Source organism: Mastacembelus armatus, chromosome 13, assembly GCF_900324485.2.
Source record: "Mastacembelus armatus chromosome 13, fMasArm1.2, whole genome shotgun sequence".
Taxonomy (NCBI): domain Eukaryota; kingdom Metazoa; phylum Chordata; class Actinopteri; order Synbranchiformes; family Mastacembelidae; genus Mastacembelus; species Mastacembelus armatus.
In genome coordinates this window covers 13,808,168-13,832,561 of record NC_046645.1, presented here as the reverse complement: position 1 = coordinate 13,832,561, position 24,394 = coordinate 13,808,168, and the positions used below count along the sequence as shown (strand labels likewise).

Here is a 24,394-nt window from a genome sequence, read left to right as displayed (position 1 = left end):
AGCATGAGCGTTTGGCGCGTTTGTCAAAGTCGTTGGCGCCAGTGAACAAATTGACGGAGTTTGTTAGTGAAGGAGCTGAGTGGTCAGTTGTGCAGTTAGTCTTTCAATCAGGTTGTGTTTTTGTACCTAAACCGTCGTTTTGCAGACATGACGAAGCTCTCAGAGGGTGCGATAGAGGTAAGGTTATTTGTCGCAGTAAAATTAATAAGTTAAAAAGTAATTTCTATAACGAAAAGCGGAAAGACATAAGTCGAGGGTAGTTTGGAACAGGTGGCAGTGTGGTCTTTGTTCAGCGGGTGTAGCTAACTGCGTGATATTTGCATCCTTCCTAATTTACACACTAATGTAAACACGACGTTAGCGGGTTTGAATTTAATGTGAGTTCACGTTGGTCAACTTGTTAACTTTGGAAACGTTGCTGGTTTTCTGTCGTCAGGCGACATCAACTAGATAATAAATCGTGGTTATTCTATACTCGCATAAAAAGTTATTTTCCAGCTGTTTTCAGATGAAACATTGTGTTTAATATGGACGTTGACCCCAACTGACTGTTCTTTATTGTTCACAGGCTCTAATCAATGGCACCGGGTGGAACTGCGCAGTTCTCCAGTTAGTGGTGAGAAACAAAAGCTGGGACTGAAGTCTGCCCCAATGCTACTGTGTACTCAGCACCGACGACATACTGTTTCTTTTCTGAGCTTCCAGCCTTTTGTCAACCATCCATTGACCTCGTTGATCGACAGATAATCGTCTTCTTGATATTTTTAAGACAAAATTGCAAATATTTGCAGTTCCTAGTATCTTAAACATAAAGATGGTTTGTTGTATATGATAGTGAGCTGACTACCAGGCGGTCAAACATTCTGGGGGGAAATTGCGATGAATAGTTTTTTTCTTTTTTTTTTTTCTTTCTTTTTTTTGACATTTTATAGGGTAAACATCAGTTGAGACTAATCGGCATCAATAAAACATGAATCATCAGCTGCTGCACTTTTGGTGTACCTATTAAAACTGACATCCATAATTTAATACATGCTCTAACTTGTCTCCTGGTGCTTTTGATCAATAGTGACATTTATTTGAATCAGCTTTAGGAGGCATTCAGCAAACAAGACCTGGATGACTTATTGTCTTCAGTGTGGAAAGGTTTCACATCTTGTATTTCAGATCATGACTCTTAATAAAAGTCAACACTGCTGAACTGCTATACAAACTATAGTATGTAAGGCTTCAAGAATCAAGTCACATGAATAAGGGTGGGTGCCATACTGCATGCAGAACAGGAGCAACTCTAGGAAATGGCTCCTAACATGTTGCACCTCACTCTGAGACATTGAGCTTGTGTTAATTATTTAGAGAAGGAAGCAGACCAAGAACTGATGCAAGTACTAACTTTTTGTCCTTTCATTTTTTTTTTGTTTGTTTGTCCCAAATATGAAGTAATATTGGTAAGAAAAGCATTGTGCTTTTAAATGTTGAATTGTTTAACTTTCATTTCATCTTTCAGCACATTCGCAAGATTGATGGGGGAAACGGTCCAACTCGCTTTCGGATAATGATGAGCGATGGACGCCACAGCATGTCCTGTAAGTTTCGCCCTTGTTTTTTTATTTTTGTTTATTTATTTTTTTAATGTATTTGAAATGGTGGAATGCCTCCCTTGTTCAATTTCCAATCCAATCTAGATTTAAACTAGCATATCTTCAACCATAAGACTAATGCTTTAACATTATTTCTGTAGCAGAAGTATCACAAAAATGTGAAAGAAGTTTAAACCCAAGTAGACAATCTAGTGTGTACAATAGATTACTGCAGAGAGAAACTAAAACAGAAAGTATAATTGTTAGTTGAGCCTAAAGGTTGTTTTTCTTTTTTAACTGATTGTAAAAGTGTTGAGGAACCCATATTCACTTGATTACCAAGCTTCAGGCATTAATTTCCTGGCTAGTAGATCTCTTTAATAGATATTGTCATTAAATAGTGAATGTGGTTGTAGTATGTCAGTGACTAGTGTAATGCAGCGAGGGAAGACAGCAAGTAGTGTGCAGTGGTTTTATTTTTCTGCCTTTGAATGTTTAATGATTTTTAGTGAATTAGACACTGTATGTAGAATGGGTATGGTGTTGAAGACACTGCCTGTTAGAGGAGTAGTTTTTGTCAAAAGACTCATAGTGGAATGAACCTGGCCTGCTCCTGTCTGACTTTTTCTCACTTTACTACATGTTTGCAGCCTTCATGCTCTGCACGCAGCTGAACTACATGGCAGAGGAGAACAGACTGGCCCCGAACTGCATCTGCATGCTGAAGAGGCATGTGACCAATACACTGAAGGATGGACGGTATGTGATTTTTCTGTACATTTACAGACTAGCTTTAAAAAATTGACGAAAGGTTGTGTTAATGTTTTTTTTTTGTTGTTTTTTAAACTGTACACAACATTCATACAAATCGAAGCTTTTTTTGGACAGTTAAACACAAACTCATGCATTTGTCCTCATACATTTACATATAAATGGTCGCACAGCAAAGTTTTCTCTATGAAGAAAGTGGTCAGATAGTATTTTTAGTCATTGCAGTTATGATTTTAAAAAGGCAAATACAGGCTCTTCATTCTCAGTTATTTTCCAAAAATGGTCAATATTTCTCAAATTTTGCCACAGGTGTATACGTTTCCGAGCACAACTGTATTAAAGCTGAATGAAAACATCTGTCTCATGCCGTTTAACGGTGATGTCTTATTACAGACGGGTGGTGATCATTATGGAAATTGAAGTCATCAAACCCGCTGAAGAGGTTGCTGGGAGAATTGGCGACCCTACTCCTTATACCGAAGGTAACACATTTCAAAACTCTTGAAGCACTGCTCAGAAAGTACGTTTATAACGTGAGACTGATACATAAGTCACGCATAACTCACTGCATGTCAGTACTGATGTCCTATTGTCCTTGTAGGTCAAACTAAAGCCCCGCAGTCAGCACCAAACCCTGAAAGCCGCCCCCCATTGCAGCCCCAAAATAGAAATGAAGGTGAGTGCAAGTTTTTAACTCCTTAACACAAATTAAAATAGGTGAAAACTATTTTGAATATATGTTTAGTGGAAAGACCCTCTGCATAAATACCACCAGATGGCAGCATTCTTCTGCTGCTGCATAGAGTTTGGGTTGACCCACAGATTTGCAGGACGCAATACTTTTGACAGCCCATTGAGAAACATTTTCATTTGAAGCCCTTTTTAAGTTTTTTTGTCTTCCAGTCTTATTGACACTCGCAATTCTTCAGAGTTCCCCATTTCATGTGAATGCTTGGTATCATAAACTTGAACAGCTATGAGCCTGGTTTGATGGGTAGTTGTCTCTGTCTCTGCATGTCAGTCATTGTTTCTTTTTATGAATCCAAAAACAAACAAGCAGTAACACAGAGTACCAGGAGAGCGTAGTCCATGAACAAACAAAATTTTTTTTGAAACAGTGGCACTTGTTCATGTCAAAGATGAGCATTGGATCACAGCAAAGCAAAAAATTTGGACCAGGAAGGATGTGCAATCCAGCTGTCAGAAAGGTTTTGCTGTCTTCTAGTCTGTGTCATAGCAGGTATTCATCCCTCTAATCTGCCATGTGGGAATTGAGGTTATGGCAAGCACCCTCCTCATCAGCACAGACATTGTTCATTTCTCTGTGTGAGATGCCTGATCTGGGGGCTTAATTACCAGAAGTGCAGTGGTTGGCAAAGTGGGAGGACTTAAGTGGACACTTTGAACTCTAATCCTCCGCGTGAGACGCACACAAATCAAATCTGCAGCGCTTGTTCAAATGGAAAATCTCAAAGTCAGGCAGCACCACTCTCCGGGGGAAGAGCAGCTCCAGTTTGTTAGAGCATTTCACACTATGCCCTGATTTTGTGTGAAATGTGAATCATCCTTCTCACAAAAATGCTGGATCACACATCTCTAACAACTTGGTTTGACAAGATTTTTGTTTCCTGTTCAAATTTTTTGTCTTTCTGGACTCATGTCAACGGTGCAAAATTTACTTAGTCATTTGGTTTTCTTTGATGAAACTTCCTCATGAAGGGGATAATTACACTGATCTCACTTGCAATCCAAAGAAATTGAATTTTTGTATTTCATATCTGTTTAGTAATGTATGAGCCTGTCTCTTGACTCCTCTCTGTCACTGCTCTTTATGGATTGTTTCTGTCTTTATTCCTCCAACAGTGAACAGAAGTTTCAGCAGAGATTTTGGGAAGAAGGCCCCATCTAGTATGCCCAGCACACCGGGGGGTGGCTCCAAAGTTGTCCCCATTGCCAGCCTGAACCCTTACCAGTCCAAGTGAGTGTGTTTCCCAGTGAGTGAACATATCATGTCATGTCAAATCACATTTGTCATGCTTGGCACCTGACTGCATACATCTGTAATCAAAACAGGAAAATGCAGAACAAGCCTACTTTACACCAACAAAAACACATGTAAAATGTGATTCCACCAGAGGTCTTTTGTCCCCTGGTAAACAGTCAAGAACCCAAAAGTGATTGTGAAAATATATTGTTTAAAAAATTTGCAACATTATACCCGGGACTTTCTTTGGCTTTTTTTTTTTTTTTTTTTGGATGAAAAATGACTACCAGGTGAAAATGAAAAATTGATTATCCAAATAGTGCCAATAAATGTTTTCCTGATTAATAAACTAATCATTACAGCTCTAATGCACAGTAATACTGCTGTTGTGAATGCTGTAAGATAGATTATAAGAAGTGTAAATCTCCCTCCACAGTGTAGGCCTTTCTTACTGAATGTTTGTGATTTGCAAGCAGGTGTTACTGATGACTACATTCTGTTGAGAAGTACAGGGCTAATGCTGCTGACTTACTGGAATTATTCTATTGTAACAGATGAATCAAATGTCTCAAAGATGCATGTTGCAGAGGAGGCAAGTAAATGATACAGCTTGTTTTTTTTTTTTTTTTTTTTTTTACACATTGGCATTAATCCAACAGGCCACCAGGGGGCAGGTTATTCAAAGGTTGAGTCAGTGAATAATAAATACATATGTAGGGTTCCATTCTGAGCCCATGGCATGCTCTAAAAATGAACATTTACATGAATTAACCTCATACTTCTCTCTCTCCAACAGGTGGACCGTCCGTGCTCGCGTAACCCTCAAGAGCAGCATCCGTACATGGAGCAACTCTCGCGGTGATGGCAAACTCTTCTCCATGGAGATTGTAGATGAGAGTGTGAGTTAATATGGACTTGTGGTTTATTTTCAGATTATATAACTAACCTGCAAGATCTTAGAAACCCTGTGCCTGACCCACTTTTCATATGAACCAAATTGAATGTTTTATTACAGGGAGAGATTCGAGTAACTGGTTTCAACCAAGAGGTGGACAAGTTCTACAGCCTGATTGAGGTTGGCAAGGTGAGATGCTCCTCCAGATAATGATTCACCGTGTCCCAATTATGTGCTAAAACAATCCTTCACTCTGCTGTTAAAGATGGGTTTGGCTACACACTGTTCTATCAACAGCTGCCAGTACTTTCTGTTAAAACCACAGACACAATGAATGAGTCATCTGGCTGCACTGTACCCATACAATAAGCAGCTTATCATCTGCAAGCCTTTGTTGATTACTCCTCACCCCTCACACTCTCTGAAGTTATATCTTGTTTGCACCATTCAGTCAGGTGAAATGCTCCCCCAGATTTCTGATTAATATGTGCTTCCTTTGTCTCTGCGGGTCAGGTCTACTATGTCTCAAAGGGCTCCTTAAAGATTGCCAACAAGCAGTACACATCCGTGAAGAACGACTATGAGATGACGCTCAATGGAGAGTCCACAATCATGCCCTGTGAAGACAGCTGTGACGTTCCCATGGTGCAGTGTGATTTTGTCTCTATTGGTGACTTGGAGAACCGAGAGAAAGATTCCATCATTGGTAAGGGCCACAATTAACGGTCTTGAAACCCCCACATAACTGTGCTTTTTCTCGTTGTAAATGTAATGAGAAATGTAAACATTGGATATTCCATTTTAATTCTGTCTAGCTTGCTTCACCTCCCATCCACACACGTCTTACCGCTTATATTACAAGCACCTGGTTAGACCAAAACTCTTGATTTCCCTGTTCTTTTTAATAGATCACTTAGAAATGAAAGAATATGGTTTCTAGTACATATGTAAGCAGAATTTACATTACTTAACATTCTGATTTAGGTTTTTGATGTTTGGAAACCTGTCCTCCAACATACTGTGTACTCAGATTCTGACAAGGTATCTCCTTTATTGGCAGATTTGGTTCTTGGCCAGCATTGTTATAGGGGGATGATCTGTCTAATTTGAGCTGTTTTCTGACCCCATTTTATGAGACATTAGTGTTCATGTTGTGTTATGTATTCTTTTATCTAAGCACAGAGCAAAGTTGTGCAACACAGTACATAGGGGGGGCGATACGATACTGTCATTGCCTGTAAGTGACTGTATTGTACATCAATCTACATATGACTGTTTGTCTTCTATAGTCACTGGTATTTAAGTGCATGTATTGTTTTCCTTTTTTGGTGAACTGGGATCTATAACTGAAATACATCAGGATTTGTATTGTGAATTGCAACAGCTCAAACCAACCAACCAAATTCTTAAAGCTCATCTCTTACTGATGTGTTCCCAAGTACCCAATAATAAGCTATCATAAACAGAGCATAAGGTTTGTGGTGGAAAGTTGAGCTGGGTATGCTGGGAGGTTGAGGTAATTACAGTATATGAGCAGAGAGAGTGGTATTAATAATGCTGATGACAGCCTGTAGTGCTGATTGACTTTGGACTCTAAGGCAGAGCCAATGAGTAAATGAGAATCTGCTGTCACAGGTAAAATGAAGTAATAATAGTCTGCTTGTAATTCTTTTAATGAAGACTATAGCCTGTACTGCTGTTTGAGTAATTTCTCTCCAACTTACAGTTGGCTTCAAACCTGAAAAGTTTTGCTCCTCACAGTTAAATACCTTTTTATACCGGCTTTTAAATCTCTTTACTCAGTGGAATTAGAGGTTTATGGATCATGAGTAATATTGGTGAGTCACCTTTACAAATAAATGTGTCAAACTATGCTTGACCCAAGTGTATTAGTAGAAACATTTAAAGCCTATTTTATGGATTCTTTCCTGCATTATGGATGAAAGCAGCTGTATAAAGGCCAATGATCTCACACCTGATTAGAAAAAAAATATTTAAATGAATCAGTTATTTCCTGAGAGCCAATTTGTGCTGGAACCCATGGGACCTAGTGACCTGTGGGTATAAACAGCATTATCAATATTTATGATAGGTATATGTGGATGCAACCTGTTTGTCATGAAAAAGTAAACCGTATGTGGTCATAGTGCTTTTTGACAATATCATACATAGGTTTTGACACAGTTTGTATAGTGTGAATCTCTCTGAGTACGTGCTAATGAGTAGCATTGATTTGTTTTATTGCAGATGTTATTGGAGTGTGCAAGAGTGTGGACGAGATGACCCGTCTCACCACAAGGTCGAACAAGGAGGTGTCCAAGAGGACACTCAGTCTGATGGACATGTCTGGGAAGGTGGTGACTGTCACACTGTGGGGAGAGGAGGTGAGTGCAGACATTAAACAATAAAACATGTAAACGGTAAGAGTGTTGTGTCTGTAGCTTTTTAAATGGCTACTGGAATCAATACAAGCCTTATAATGCAAGGCAGTGGTTATTGTAATTGTTTTCTTTCAGAACGCTTGTCCTTCCAAATATTAATCATCACCTGATAACTGTCTTTGAGCAGAGAAAGTCCATCCCTGAGAACTTTTTAGTGTGCTTTAGAAGGTTCCTGTAGGAGACCATTTAGTTTAAAATAATGAACCCAGTGCACATGTTAAGCAGGGTGTGCACAGTGACACGAGCACCTCTAATACAAAGAGCCTGCAGGAAATACTACCTTTGTGAAGCTTCCGATCTTCAGTTTTGGGGATACCATGTGAGAAAGGTGTTAAATTAAAAAGCTTATTCAGTGCATTTTCTGATCTCTGTTGAGCAGAGACATTTAGCAATGTGTGCAGAGTTTAATGGAGGTGGAAATTGTTGACTAAATTCCCTGTCACAGGGTGATGAAGTAACTGTGCTCCTGCAGTTGATTTTTACCTGTGGCTCAGAGGGACTGTGCTGAGTTCACTACCATTTCTTTCCTCCTGACAAAAAGCACAGTGTATCCTGTTTGTTTGTTCGACAGATACCCCTTTTCCAGAGGGACACAAGATGTATAGTTTATAAAGAACAATGGTAGTGCCAAACAGCAAGTGTCTGGGATATTTTCCACTTTCTCTGAAGGCTTTACTGTTGCTCCTTCTTTGTTATTCTTTATCCTCAGTTGATATCCTCAGGTTATCATTGCACAGAATTCTGAAAAACCGCAGAACTGAAAATCGAGTAATCGTGAACTGTTATTTCCATTACAATGATGTGTAATGCATTTGGTCACTGATGAGCAAATGTTAACACGCTAAACTAAAATTGTAACATGGTAAATATTACACCCAGTTATCATCGGCATGTTAGCATTTCCTAAATGAGCATGCTTGCTTGCTGATGTTGAGCTAACATTTAACTCAAAGCACTTCTGTACCTGTGAATAACCTCATAGCTTCACTAGCATGAGTTCGTAATCCTGTCATACAAAGTACAAACACGTAACCTGAGAAATAAAAAAAAAAAAAAAAAAAAAATTTGACAAAAACATAAGAACAAAATTTTAATACTTTCCTTTGTCCACATCTGCTTCCTTGTGTAGGCAGAGAAGTTTGATGGCTCAGGACAGCCCATTGTAGCCATTAAGGGGGCGAAGCTTTCAGACTTTGGAGGCCGGTCCCTCTCAGCATCCTTCAACAGCACACTGATGATCAACCCAGACATCCCTGAGGCATATAAGCTCAGAGGCTGGTAAGTGTAGCTGAGATTCATCGCTAATGCCATGCAAAAAATTGCTTATGTCCTAAGAATTTTATACCCAAGACAAAGTACTTTTGCTGCAGGTGTGAAATATTGTTTACATTTAACACCAGAGGACCTTTTGTTATTTATTCCATCCTCTGAAATGTACCTTTTTAAATGCAAGTATTACAGCTAAAATTGAAGAACTCAAAGGATTTAAACAGCACGTTTCCATTTCCCAAGTTGCAAGAGTGCATGCTCTGATTCTCATTATCAAGATTAGCTTTCCCCCATTAGCCACAATGTTGGAGGAGCTTCAGCGAAGCATTACATATAAATGGAAATCATACTTAATCTGTGGAAATGCGTTTTTTTCCCCCCCAGTCTAAATGCCTTTCCAGATGAAATAAAATCCCAGCTCATTTCTGTATGATTATGTTGATTGTAGCTTTTCTTTTCTGTTGATGGGGATGTGTGGTGTGTGTGTGTTCTTTCATGTTTGTTTTCCCTTGTACACATAGGATTAAGTATGTGTCTCTGAGTCAAAGTACTTCTCTGAGTAGTGGTAACAATGGAAACGGCACTGTAGTAGAATTTATCAGAAGTATGACAGCCAAATAGAGAGCTGTACTATAGTACACTAACACAAGGAATGGGACTCTGTTTCTTGAAGGTTTTCTGCTGGATTTTCTTGTATTGGACTAGAAAAACATTGAAGACTCAAACTTCCATTTTTGGCCTCATGTGTCAGTTTCTCACTTCCTTCATTTACTAAATACTGTCTTCTCCCTGGTGTATACCAGAAATACATTTTCTCTGTATCTGTGCTTTCCCTTGCACCAGAGGTGTGGATGAATTACAAATTTGTCATTGATTTTTAAACCAAGACATCACCTGGCCAACATGTGATGTCAGTGCTGTAGAAAGGATGTTAAATGGCTGTATGAAGTGATACAGGTTGATAGATGAGGCAGAGCTCACTTTCGTAGGGGGTGGCAGAAACTTAACCTCACTTCAGTAGTGTGGTACACTGATTGATCTGTCATCTGTATAGATCATACTTATGCAGGCTGTGTCTGTCCCTCCTCTCTGACATAAAGGCAAATGTCTGTATTTGAGAGTTAGGATCTTATTGATTTTATCCAAAGGGTTTCATTTATTTACTCCTCAATACCAGTGGCCGCTCGGTACTGAGAAAGAATAGATGGTAAACAGTTCAAATTTATTTTGTGATAGATCTAGTGCAGTATTTTCTCCTGAAATGAAAAATGTGCCTTATCATTTTCTTTACTTGATCACAGTACCTGATCTGCATAATCAGAACAGTGAAATGTGACTGGCTTGCTGGTGAGAAAGCAGCAAATCTCTAAATATGCTCAAATGTGTGTTTTTAATCAAAGCTTTTTGAGATTCGTGACAATAGTTTTGGCAGTAGACTCACTTCTGTGAGAATATATATATATATATATATATATATATATATATATATATATATATATATATATATATATATATATATATATTTACACAAATGCCTGCTGCTCTTTTATCAGGACCACCTTCCAGTGCTTTCTTTACCTGTACACCAATAAGTCCTACATCACCTTTGCATAATCATGATGTAGCACAGGCCTTTTCTGATTTCTGTGTTCTCTTCTGCTAGGTAATAGAAGGCTGTTCCACACTTTATTCAGTTATTTCTTAGTTGGGCAGCCAAAGATAATGATCCTTAAATCCTTATCGGCTTATCCATTGGTGAAGACGGGTTAACCCATGTGGGATGTCTTTTGACAACAGGTTCCTGTGGGTTCGCAGGCATTCACTAATGCAAAGGAGTTTATTAAAAGTTGGAAACAAAAGGAGGTCAGGCCTGAGTCATTACTCTCGATTCAAGTCGATCCAAGTGAGAACCATGGTACAGACAACATTGTTATGCAGCATGTTTGAGACCTGTGGCACAGCCGACCCATTGTTGTGAGGAAAATGGACAGAATAACCTGATTATTTTTATTTTAAGGCCATATTGCATAAATGATATCTAGTGATAAGAAAAATGTGTTAGTGTGTGATTTTTGCTGGAATACTTCTAGTTGCTGAATACATAATGTGTGCATTGTTGTGTGGGAGATAAGCTTGGGTCCCAGGATAATAGCAGTCCATGAAGTGTGTCCTTTAATGATTGTTCTCTGAGCCAAGATGTGAATTCCGGAAAACAGAACAAGGAAGTAAATCAATTAAACTGTGAATTAATTCTTTTGACTATTTTTTTAAAATCATACAGAAAAACCCAAAGCATTTCTCCTTCAGCAAAAATAAACATATTCCTTTACTATAGAGCCAAGGCTGCTGAAGCATCATTGTTTTGCTTGTGAGGAGGCATCTTAATTTGATTGTTTTGACGCAGACCTTTGGGACTTCCTCAAATGAATAGTCTATCCTTGGTGGGCTGTTGACTCAAACTGATGCAGAATGCTAGTGGTTCCACTCAGCTCTTTCAATGCGCTTATGTGGAAAGCCGAATAGTATCCCTTTGTCACACTAATTAATCTTGCAGAGGTAAAAATGGCTTTAAATTCTTCAAATATGAATGACGCACCATGCCCGAGGTTATCTTGATATTCGGTTAATCTGGGATCTAAGTGTATTGTTAGCTTGCATATGCTGTATGCCAGCACCGTCTTTTGAGATTACTTAACAGTTGCCAATGTGATGTTAAATCTACAATAGATTATTTTTCGTGAAAATTACAAGTGTAAAAATCTGATTCCCATTTACACTTCAATCCATCCAACTGTGGAGAAACAGTTGTCCATTAGGTGGCAACAGCAGATTTAGAGATGGTCAAGTTTCTGCTTTCTTGTCAGGCAAGCAGTCACTTTTCTAGTTAGCTACACTTCGGGGAAAAAAAAAATTTCTAAAGTTTGTAATGACTGAAATTAATGTTTTTATAAAGAACAATCCAAATCTATGGTGATAGATTGGTCACATGATAATATTTATAAAGAAGTTTGAAACGGTCTCAGGATGCTTGATGAAGGCCTGATGTCTGAAAATGTTTGGTGAATTCAAGTCTGATGTGTTGGAGAAGAGTGGAGCAGCATGTTTTGTTGTTGATGGATTGGCTTTGAAACCCACACAGGTTTACAGTTCACTGAGAGTACATTCTCAAAAGGAAAGAAAAGGTTAATCAACACATTTTCAATAGAAAAATGTTTATTTTGCTGCATGCAGCTACAGCTTTTATAATTCATAATACACCAAAGGAACTTCCATTTTCAGTTTCAATAACCTTCTGAAGGTTTATGAAGTTATTAATTGCCTCTCTTTCTTAGATATTAACAACTTGTCAACTATATTTTAATTCATAAAAGTATCCTCATGTCGTGTGTACTATTTAAAGCCCCATTTACCAGAAAATACTATAGCATATTAATGACTTGTTCTGTTTTTCCTTTTTCTGTGGAGCTCTGTGTGCTGACAAAGGAATTTAAATTCAATGCAGTCTTTATAGAGCTTGGGCGGATCTGCCAGGAAGAACTGCCCAAATCTAGATTTGCAAAGTTTGTAGAAACTTACCCGAGAAGACTTGAAGCTGTTATTGCTGTCAAAGGGGCTTCTACAAATTTGTGATTAAAGGTCTTAGTATCTAAGTAAATACAAATGTTTTGCTTTTGATATTGAATAAATATCAAATAGTTAAATCTACAACCCCAGACGTGTGTAAGGGGATGGCATTGTAGTACTTTCTGAAGCCACTGCACTGTTCATTGATTTTAATAAAGTACCACTGGTTTCTTTTAAGTTGCTACTTTTTGCATTTATGGCACTGCAGATGAAATAGCTACTACCATGTCACACTCAGTATGGAGTCATTGTGTTTGTAGTGTTTGCTACTCTCAACTGAGATGTTACTGTCTTGGCCTGAAGCTGGGAACATTGCTTAGTGAGTGTGTCCCTATCATCCCTTGATATCTTTCCCATTGCCACATTTCTACTCCTGTCCTGTCCTTGTTCGCTGACACACTGGCATTTGACATGTCTATGGTGTACAGGTGTTTGTCTGCCAACCTCCAGTAATCTGTCTTGGTGCTCCTGCAGATAGTTTGTCTCACTGAAGCTACACTGCTCTGCACGAGGATCTGCCTGGTTTCTCTTGACTGTTGCACACACTGCCAGATCTCATTTGTCCTCTTATCTGCTTCCTCAAAATCAGTCTTCAGTGCCATTTCTGTTTCCTGTGGTCATTGCTGTCAGGATCATTAAAATCAGCAACTTTAAAATTGCATGCTGTTAGCTTGCTGACCATGTTGCAATCCTTTTTGGGCATCTGTCAAATCCAGTGTCCAGAGTAGCCATGTCACATTCTGAAGCCCTTCTGGTCTGTAGTTTTACCTTTTACCGTTTTTAATCAACTTCACTATGTGTCACATAATTTTTTGTTTTCTGTAGAATATCTGTCTTGGGTAAGATGCTGAGCAATTGCAGAAAATTGGCTCTGCTTGATTTTAATTATTTTGTATAATTTGATTTGTCAAAATATTTTTTTTTAATTGGCTAACAATGTACAGGCAGAATTAAAGCAAAGTAGTGCAGCAACACTGTGAGGAAACTGGCGCCACAATAAACAATTGCTCACATTTGTCAGTAGAAGGAAATTGGCAGCCTGAGCTTTGCCCAGGCCACCGACTGAACCGTTAATGGGGAAGTTTTCAATTAGTCATGCCTCCCGGAGCAAGGCATGATCCCCCTGTATTTACAACCTGACCTTCTCGCTGTGTACCACTTTGTGGGCAACAGATTAGAAAGCTCTATTGATAGTTGTCCGTTTAAAACTGATATCCCCCACTACTATATTTTACCTTCGCCCATCCTTCTTGTCACTCCCCCTGCCATCTCTCTAATTCTACCAATAGTCTTCCCTGAATTACTGGTAACATTGGGCAAAAATGTTTCTGATCAGTGTAACAGCCTTGACCCTAACCAACTCATCTATCTGTCTGCTGATGATTGATTTCACAAACCTCTCTGAGCCATCCCTGCTTTTACAGACACAAATGAATGCTCTACCTGGGGAGGAAAAAAATTTTTAAAGGTAAATAGGCAGCCTGCCATGTGAACAACAGGAGAGTGCATGTGGAGTTGGAAAGATTACAGACCTCTGTAGCCCACTGATCATCTCCGTTCAAGGCGAGCATCCAGAGGCTACATTATCTCCTGGTAGCATCACACAGCCACATCTGACAGAGCTGTTGTCAGTCCAGTTACATTGTACATAATATAGGCTTTCAAAATGAAGAATATGTAGAGTAAATTTTTAAGAACACTCATGACAATTTCCTGTTGTTACTTTAAATGTTACTTTAAGGTAATGCTGAATGCAGTCTAATACAACAGTCCACCCCATTTATATCAAGGAGGCTAAGCTAAATTACAGAAACACCTCTATAATGCAGTATCAATGAACACAAACTCTGAAATTACCTACAGTGGTATCATCACCATCTCTTTAAAACAGTTTGAATAAAAACTGAATATCACTTTCATTATGCAGTATTGAAGGACTGTTTGATTAGACTGCTGGATTTAACTAAGGGGTTTAGTTTAGGTTCTAATAAACTAGCAATCTAATATATAGATCTGAAGTGTGTTTAGTAATGGATTAGTCAACTGACAAATTGGCACCTCTCTAGGTAATCAAAAAATAGATTATTTAAAGTCACTTTACAAAATGGAAAAATATTCAACTGTTGCTGCTTTGCAGACATGAACATTTTCTCAGGTTTCTGTGATATTAGACTAAATACCTTGGCATTAACAAAATAAGCAATGTGTATATGCCCAAGTAAAAGTTTTATTGGCAATTTATGTATTAAACACTTGATATAACTGGCAGAAAAAAAATCAATAATTATTTGCATCCTTAAACTTATACTTTGCCTGTTATAGGAGTCAAATTACCAGTGACATTTTATGACAATTTACTGTATTTCACATAGGTATGATAAGGAGGGCCATGCCATGGATGGACAGTCTCTGACGGAGATGAAAGCTGGCAGCGGGGGAGGAAACACCAACTGGAAGGCTTTATCTGATGTTAAGACTGAGCACCTGGGACATGGAGACAAGGTACATATGTGCTCAGCTTTGCTTTGACATTCTCAAACATTAAAAACATGGTAAACACCAGGTATATTGTTATTCAAGGATGACTCTGAATATATTCACGGACAAAATAAAAGGTTGGTGTAGAATCCCAAACAATAAATAGAAAAGTGCTCACAGTCGAGCTGCGTTTGTTCTTAAAAACGCACAATACACATTATAGTTCTGTATAGTCTTACTGCAGTGTATCCGTGTCACTCTTAGCTATGCTTTACAAAGGTAATTTCAGCTGACAGTCTGGGAGATGCATCTTCACTGACTCATAAAATGACTGCACCACCAGGTAGTTGTACTTAAAACTCCAGTTTATTAATCCCCTTGCATTGTGGGTGTTCTCTTACAGTCTTAGTATAGGTTGTTGATAAATCAGATCTACCTCTGCTATTGATTATAGCAGTTACATAGGCTCTACTATTTGCACTCTAACATAACTGCCTTCATATAAGTAATATGTGATCCTTAATTTCTCTATTTTTAATACTATCCAAGGAAATTGTCTCAGAAGTGCATAAATTGTCTGGAGTGGGCAATGTAACCTGTGCTGAGATCTTAACTTCTGTACATTGCCTTAATATAATAATCACATAATGATGAAAATGTTCCAAGAAGACTAGAACAACTAGTGAATGCCAGTGACTATGAGGGGACAGAAGAAGTTAGTTGGATGCTCAAAGAAGTATTGAGTGCAGATTATTTTATTAAAAACAAAGTGAAAGGCAAAAATACATGGATTAATATTCATGGATTCTCTTTTCTGTGGCCTGCCCCTGCAGGATTTCTATTCACAGAAAGTAAATGGCTGACTGCTCCATTAGTATAGCCAGTTGAGCTATTCTATCATCTGGAGGCCTACAATGGCCCTTAAGCAGCCCCTTGTTAGGTAGATCTCCTGGCATTAGCCAGCCTCCTGCTGTTCAGGAGGAAAGGTGTGACCCTGAGCTACGGAAACTCATGCTCTTCCACAGCATGCCATGTGATGAGGCCTGGCACTGACAAAGGAGCTGTGCCAAGGCTGTCGTCAACCCCTCTGAGACATACCATACACAGGGCATAGGGGTCAGGTCCCTCAAGACCCACCACTATCACCACCACCAGTCAGTTTGTTGCAATTAATCACACTTGTCACAAAGCCTTTGTGTCACAATCTGGAGTTTCCACGGTGCTCTGGTGCCCTCTCTGACAGTAAGTGGTCACCCCCCTCTTGACGGCTTGACACTGCAGTTTTAAAGGCCTGTGACAGAGGCATGAAACAAGTTCTTCTGCCCTTTTCCCATTGTTGCAACGCTGGTCAGCCAAACACAAACTGAAGAGGCATTTATGAGATCAGTCGGAGTCTTTTGTTAAAGCAGCAGGGGTTGACGTCTAGGTTGTTTTTGGTTAATCAAAACAGTCATTAAAAAAGAATAGCCTGTGGCTCTGTTTGTTGGAACAGGGTGATTTTCTTCTTTTGTTGCTGTCATGTTTTTGTTCAAGTGACATTGAGTATCAATTGTCCTGTTTTAGAAGTTAATTGGGGTCTAATAGCTTTTTCAAACGAGGTCCATGAAGAGCATTTGGAAAATAGGAAAGAATTGATATTTATTGTACTTAGGGGATATATTTTTAAGAAGCCACTGACAATGAAAATGAATCAGGATACAGGATCACTGAAATATTTTGAAGATGCGTTTTTCCTTTCTCCTGGCCTTTTGTTTGTCTAATTACAGATGCCTATGGCCATAAGCAGTTCTTCATTTAGCAGAAATACATTAACACAGTGACATTAATAAATGGTAGATATACTTGGATGCTGCTTCTTTTAGAAAACTTCTATTTCTGTCCAATGTAAAATTCATGTCACTTGTCTGGCTGTGTTATTATGCAACCAGAGCTGTTTATGTAGAGACAGTTCCTAAAGTTTGACTCTTCCTTGCAAAAGTTGCAGATACCTCATTAATTTGCATTTTTGTTAGAACCATTAGGATTCTGGTTGGGAGTGTAACTTCTGCATCTACTGCATGAATGTTGCTTTCTGACTGTTCACATACTCAACTGCATGCTCCTGAAAATGTCATCTTAATGTTAATTTCATGCTGTTTTATTTCTGGGTTTCAACTAGCCCTATGTTTAACATTAAAACAAACCAAAAAAAAATTGTGGGAAGACTGCTTCCAATAAGAAGTACATTTCACTAACATTATTTGGCAGTGAACTTTTCTTATGGGTTTCTGTTTGTTTATATTCCATTTTAGGCAGACTTCTACACCTGCATAGCTACCATAGTGTACCTACGCAAGGAAAACTGCCTTTACCAGGCCTGCCCGAGCCAAGACTGCAACAAAAAAGTGGTAGACCAACAGAATGGCATGTTCCGCTGTGAAAAGTGTGACAAAGAGTTCCCCAACTTCAAGTACCGCCTCATCCTTTCTGTAAGTGACTCAGCCCTAGATTCCCTTAAACTTCTGACTTCTTTTTTTTTTTTCTCAGCTCAGGCACACAGCAGTATATATGCTAATGCATACATCCTAAATGCCTGTTCTTCCAGCATAGTCCTGAACAGATGGTTCTTCTGGGACTATGAATGTCTTAACCCTGTCTTTCTCCTCCTGACTTACCGGCCTTGTTCCTGTCCTGAGGCTCAAGTCACTCTTACCTTTTGGCAGCGAGACATTTAAGTGCTGCTGTTTCTGAGACATGGCATAATGATCACATCATTTTAGAATTGCCTTTACACTTGCATTAGAGCCTGGTCAGGTTGCTTCAGCTTTCCATACTGTTAATCATTTTGCAGAAAACGCAGAAATACAAATATAAGCTCTTTTTCCCAGCTTGTTTCCAAACGAACATTATTTAAAAAAAAAAAAAATCAACATTAAAACCCGCTTAGTCAGCATCAGAGCAATTGCAGAAAAAGCGTATTTTGTTTTGTACCACTCACAAGTCGACATATTGTTCTTCTTCACAAGCTCTATCATAAACTGTGAATTTGTTTCCACTGTATGTATCACAAGTGCACCGTGACTATGCATGTTTTGCCAGGCTTGCCAGCGTGATACAGGTGATATTAGAAGATGTAATGCTTTCTTAAGAACTGGGAGATGTGCACACCATATGGAAGCATCAAGCAACTTCTGTCAAAGAATCTTTTTTTCCTATTTACTCTTGTCTTTTGTTTTCCTGTATAATCCGTCAGGCCAACATTGCGGATTATGGAGACAACCAGTGGGTGACTTGCTTCCAAGAGAGTGCAGAGGCCATCCTGGGCCAGAATGCAGCTTACCTGGGGCAGCTCAAGGATTCGGTGAGAATCCCCTATTGAATAGACTAGCCACCTCAGGAAATGGCCAGAGCAAGAGCTTAAACCTAAGGCTTTGTTACTGCCAACACACACAATATCTTGCATAGACAAATATGTTTTAAACAGACACCAACTGTGCTTTGTTTTCTCCCAAAATTATTACCTACAGAGCTACGAAGCTGTGTTTGTGTGCTTAGTTACAAGACAGCTACTTTCCGGAAACAGATTTGATTAAAGGAATGTGTACTACTTGCCTTGAAATTGAGCCATTCACATTTTTCTCAAATACAGAATGAGGCTGCATTTGATGAGATCTTCCAGCAAGCCAACTTCAACACTTTTGTCTTCCGCAACAGAGTGAAGCTAGAAACGTACAATGTAAGTAAAACAGGAAGAGTAAGTAGTCTGATAAAATGCCCATGGATTCGCTGTCATTACAGCATGCTTTATAGATGGACTGTATCATAGTAATAAAATAGAAATTGCCTGTGTTAAAGACTGAGGGAATAAAATGGTCCCTAAGAACACCACCATTTCTTTTTAAGCTAAGAAAACACAGAACTTTGTTTTTGCTCTTTAATCATTTTTACCTTAATTAACAAAACTACCCTTTTCACTGACAGTGGCCTCTACAAAACTAAGTTTGTCCTAGAATGCTACTCATTTTCAGTGGCTTTGTGAAGGGTGCACTCAGCGATTAGTTGCAGTCACTATTTCCTGTAGGCCATACAGATAGAGGTTTGTTTTGAGGGAAACGCATAAAAGAATTGATTGGGCTGGGACTCTGAGCAGGAAGTCTGGAGCCAAGCCAGAGGCTGTATCCGCCTTCAACACACAGAAGAGGCCACTGTGTCTGTCACTTTCAGCTCAGCATCCTAACTGCCAGTGGCACTGCTACAAGCATGTATTGGCTGCTCCCATCAAAACCCATATTCCTTCAGCAGAGACACCTGCAGCCACTCTTTGAGTTTATTTTCTCCTTAGTGTTACAGGCCAGTCATTGTGCCATGATTTCACATGTCATGTGTGCAATGTTCTATAGTCTTTATGTGGTATAGAACAGGCCCTTAACATTGAACACCTGTGATCCTGTTGTATCACAATGGGAATTCACTGCTGACAGAATTTTTTCAAAATTTTATTAAAACAGATTCATTCATTAATAAAATAGTCACCACATTTAAAGGCCACCCTGGCTCTGAGTTTGGGAAGGTAGGCTGATTTGTTTTTTTTGTTTTTTTTTTTTAAAGTCGAGGAGGGACAGTGAATACATTGGTAAAAGGATGCTGAGGTTATAGCTGCCAGCAAGGAGGCCTAGAGGAAGACGAAATAGGAGGTTCTTGGATGTAGTGAAGGAGGACATGAGGATAGTTGGTGTGGGTGAGGAGGATAGGGTTGAATGGAGGCGGATGATTCGCTGTGGCGACCCCTGAAGGGAGCAGCCGAAACGAAAAGATTTGTATATATGCTATGTTAATGCTGACACAAACAGGCATTTTATAAGGGACCGGTAGAGCCTTAATTCTTACATAAACATTGAAACACCAATTATTTAGCTAAATTGGAACATACACAACATACAAAGTCAAAACTACATTATAGTTTGTCCACTCATGGCATCAAAGCTCTGAAATAAATGAGCCCACAGTGAATTTAAAGGATAAATATGTGTTGCCATTGAGAGCCAAAAGCTGTCACTTTAACGTGCTTTCCTTGATGCGGTTTAATCAAAATATTTCATGATTAATTAGTATATTTATCAAATCAAGTGTGATGTGCAGTTGGTTCATGTGGGCATGATGCATAATGTAATTACTTTCACACAGATCAAAATCAATTGCATTTTGGCTTTTAAAATATTGATATTATTTTGACTGTGTGTGGATGCAGATGTGTGGTTACTTTGAAAACTCAATCAAAAGAATTGGCGCTTGCGTGTAAACCTTTAACTGCACTGAAATCAGGAATGTCGGCTTGCAGCTATAGTTGTTGAACTGTTGAGGCCTTATTGTCCCTTTAGGCTGTGTTTACCCCCTGTAATTGATTTGAGTCCCAACAGAATGACAGTGATGAAAAGTGGGCGTTGAATATTCAAGGTGTTTTAGTGCAGTGCTTCCCCAAGCTTAACCACTGCAGGCCCAGTTTTATACAGAAATGTGGTGGATTTCCATAGCAAACAGCTGTAGACTAATATTTCTCATATTGCCCTCAGAGGGCAAAAGGTACTTCTGGCAAGGTGTGGCCATGACTAATTATACAGTGGAGTCTGTTACACTGTTCTGAGGTTACAGTGCAAGGTTAAGGTGTCTGTCCAGCTTAGTGAGGTGGTTTGTAATACTCAGCCTCCTGAGCACTGCTTGCTTTCTATTCCACCACAGATCAATTGCAATTAACCAGTTTCCAAGACTGGGCAAGGACCTGTGGTAGTATTGTGTGCAAGGATCAAATAAGCAGCTTACATAGGGATTTAAAGAGAAGACTTGATTAATTAAGGTACTCATTAGATGCTAGCGTCTAAGCTTCTGTGTGAATTCCAGACATCTCTTTACCCCTGCTGCTCTCTTCTGAAGGCTGTATAGGAGATAAATGGCCTTGTTTTGCACATATGGAATGGTTTCCCAGGCTGCTGATTGCTGTAAGTGATCCTGGCAAGTTTAAAATTGTTAGAAAAAGGTCACAGTAGAGGGAGAGTGTGTATTATGTGTGGCATGCCCATCTGTATACGCACTCATAGCAATAGCTGTGGGGACACCAGAGCAGGTTGACCATGTGTGGATCAACACCCAGCTTGGCTGTGTGATGTTGGCTGCTTAGTTGACACACATATCATCGATGTAGATGTAGGATGCAACACAGTTATACATGGTTCACAATTCCTCTTTTTGTCTTTAAAGATAAGAGGTAATTAGGTTTAGCGGACTGACTGTCATTTATTATTCCTACGTTTCATGTGAAAGGAAGAAAATTTAACTTTAATTGTATCCTAGATTAAAACCAATTTAATTAGAAAATGCCATACTTTCAGATTGTGATCACATTTATTTTAACATCATTTAGTTTGGAATTTGTTGTGTTGAGATACATTTTATTTGAATATTGCACATATTTAATTTCAAGGTTTGTATAACATAGATTTGAAAGGGCAAATAGATGTTTTTTGTAGCAAAGCTGTGAACACTATGTTCAACTTGGTTAAACTAATAGAAAATCAATGTTTTGAATAACAGTGTGACCTGTTTGATTTCCCCCTTTGCCAAAATGTGACTTGACTACAATGTGTAAAATTAGCTGGCTAGACAGAAACGTGTAGGTCTTAACTAGGGCTTCATCCATAAAGTTATTATATGTACAGCTTCTTCACATGGCCAAGCATCAGTTTTTCTGAAAATTTCTAAATTTCCATTAGCCTTTTAGATAACTACACAGTCATGCACTTAACAACACTTAAAAGTATCTAGTGGAGTTTTGTTTAAAATTCATTTTTACTCACCAAAAACCATTGAATATAGCCTTCAAGCATTGCAGTGTCACATTACTGCCACCAACTCTTGATCAGAGTGATCAATGTGTATTACATAGCTCACGTGCATGTGCATACAAACTGAAAATATTCTCCATAGTGCTGCTCTAACTCATCATTTATTTCTAGCTTCTTCAGAGGCTCTTCTGTCCATCTAGGTCCACGTGGCTTTCTTCTACTGGGGCTTATAACTTGCTGCCCATTTCCTAATTGAAGATAATGCATTAGCAAAGTTTTAGTGTCGTAGTATCTGCTTCATTAATCTGTACTGATATAGAGCACAGCAATTCATTCTAATATACTGTATGCCAAGCCATGATAATGTAATTTGCCATTATGTCATATTGTTGTACATGACAAACAAAGCAAACAAGTGAAATGACTATAGAACCAAGCTATTCTTAAAGAATGTGGGCACTATTCCAAAGGAAGATGATTTATATTTCACCCACTTCAGCAGCAGAGGATTAATGGAGATGAAATGAGTGTAACCTCTGTTTAAAAGTGGAGAATAATGGCCCTGGTAGAAATGACCTTCCCTGTCTAGACAGCTGTGGAGGTGGTTATGGCTTTAAAAGCGTCCTCTTTCTGTGAAACATTCATTTGAATGCCAGTACAATTCAGATATTCAGCCCAAACATTTCACATTAACCCACTTTTCATAGAAGGGAAGATGCCTTTATGTTATACTGTATGTCTTATAGGCAGTATGTTGTGTAAGAGAGATATATATATTTATTTTATTTTTTTTTACCTTACTGAGTCATCAATTCTTTAATGCAATTCTATTTCATTACATCTCCATCTTACTTCTGAAGGAAGTGGATATAGGTCATTTGAACGCCTTTTTGTATTGTTTCTCTCACAGGATGAATCTAGGATCAAGGCAACAGTGATGGATGTAAAGCCTGTTGACCATAAAGACTACAGCAAGAGGTTGATCATGAACATAAGGAAACTGGCAGCACAGTAGAGGGCAATGACCTAGACCAGATTTTGGGGTCATGCCTGCTTTTGAAAGTTTGATTTTGTTGTTTCTGTATAACAGCTCTAAATGTATTACAGATGTTTGCTTAGAACGTGTTTTGAGTTTAGCTCTTTTGTCCTTATTTAACCTCTCTGTGAATGAGTAGCCCACATGGTGCTAATGCCTGTTCATCGTTCCTTTATGAAATTGATTGATAGCTTGATTTGGATGAAATTGTCTTTTTTTTTGGTGAACAAAATGAGTTGTTTTTTTTTTTTGTTTGTTTTTTGTTTTTTTTGTTTTTTTTTTTATAGAAGCAGAGTGCATCAGTAAGCCAAAAGGAAATCTTCACCATGTGTCCTTAGTCAGCCAGTTGTTCCTGCATGTACTGTGATCATGTGGGGGAAGTGGTTTAAGCTGAAGACCAGTGCAGGATGTAGCACTCTTTTCACCCTCAGACACACACACTCAAAATGACTACGCTGGTCCTGCACATCCGTGATAAGACAGTTTACTCTCACACTCTCAGTGGTTCCCACTCTCACATTCTTGCAAATATAAGCACATATACACATGCACAGTGCAGACCTAATGGGAAATGTACTGCCTTCTGTTAAAGTAGATGCAAGATGTTGCCTGTAAATGTTGTCTGGCTTCTGTAGTTGTTTGTTTATAAGAATAATAAAGCTATTTGTAATCAGTGCTGTTTATCAGTGGGTTCTAGTCTCCATCAGAAATGGCTGCACAAACTGAATTAAATACCATAATGCAGAAAACTGTTTAGTGTCTATTATAAGTAACCTGACAAATGAAGGCTCGTTTTTTTTAGGAGGTGCACTATATGTTTAGTGTATTTATTCAGTGCTGGCACACAATGCCCTTTATCTTCTTGGGTTTTGCTCAGGTGCGTAACGAATTCCCCTGCAAACCTGACTTGCATGTTGTTCCAAAGCAGAACATCAGTGAGGCTGCACCTCCTCATTTTTCTTGTGATAACATCTTGTTTCTGCTGAGCACTGCATCTGTTGCCTGCAGTGTGCAGACATGAATTAAACTCGTCTTTAAATAGTAAGGAAAGGTAAGTTTTACTTATTTGATTTGAGTTTACCTTAGGTTGTCCACCTCATCACCCCTGTCAACTGTTTGCTTAGTTTCAACTATTAGTGTGCTTCCTCTATGACTTCCTAGATGTTGCAGTACACACTTACCCATCTCTTATAACACCAGACATCAGGTGCTGTAGTTGGTACTGTCAAAAGGTTGCTAGTAACACACTCCCAGTCAGTCTTCTAGCAACAACAGATAGGGCCTTGACAGACCTGGTGGCTTTAAAGCTGTCGGAGTGGAAATGGTGTATTCAGTGATGCACATAGCACTGCTGAGAGAAGAAGGTTCGTACTTCTGCCAGGGTAAATCTACCCGTCCTCCGAGACTCAGGTCTAGTGAGTTTTCCTCTGCCCTTATTTATATTTGGCATCTTACAGGGTTTTATGTGAATCAGGAAAGCCAAATACAGTTAAAGTGAAGT

At 38.8% G+C, this 24,394-nt stretch overlaps 1 protein-coding gene across 1 annotated transcript; it reads left to right on the top strand.

Moving 5' to 3' along the window:
- The first annotated feature begins 33 nt into the window (after positions 1-33).
- Positions 34-23,576, top strand: rpa1 (replication protein A1). The gene is made up of 17 exons (XM_026298977.1): positions 34-177; positions 569-616; positions 1,508-1,586; positions 2,231-2,339; positions 2,745-2,833; positions 2,953-3,027; positions 4,215-4,329; positions 5,132-5,234; positions 5,351-5,419; positions 5,744-5,936; positions 7,478-7,614; positions 8,801-8,949; positions 14,937-15,066; positions 17,334-17,510; positions 18,275-18,382; positions 18,671-18,757; positions 22,768-23,576. The coding sequence occupies exons 1-17, from the start codon at positions 148-150 to the stop codon at positions 22,870-22,872; spliced, it is 1,803 nt and encodes a 600-aa protein (XP_026154762.1). The 5' UTR covers positions 34-147; the 3' UTR covers positions 22,873-23,576.
- Positions 23,577-24,394: the final 818 nt, after the last annotated feature.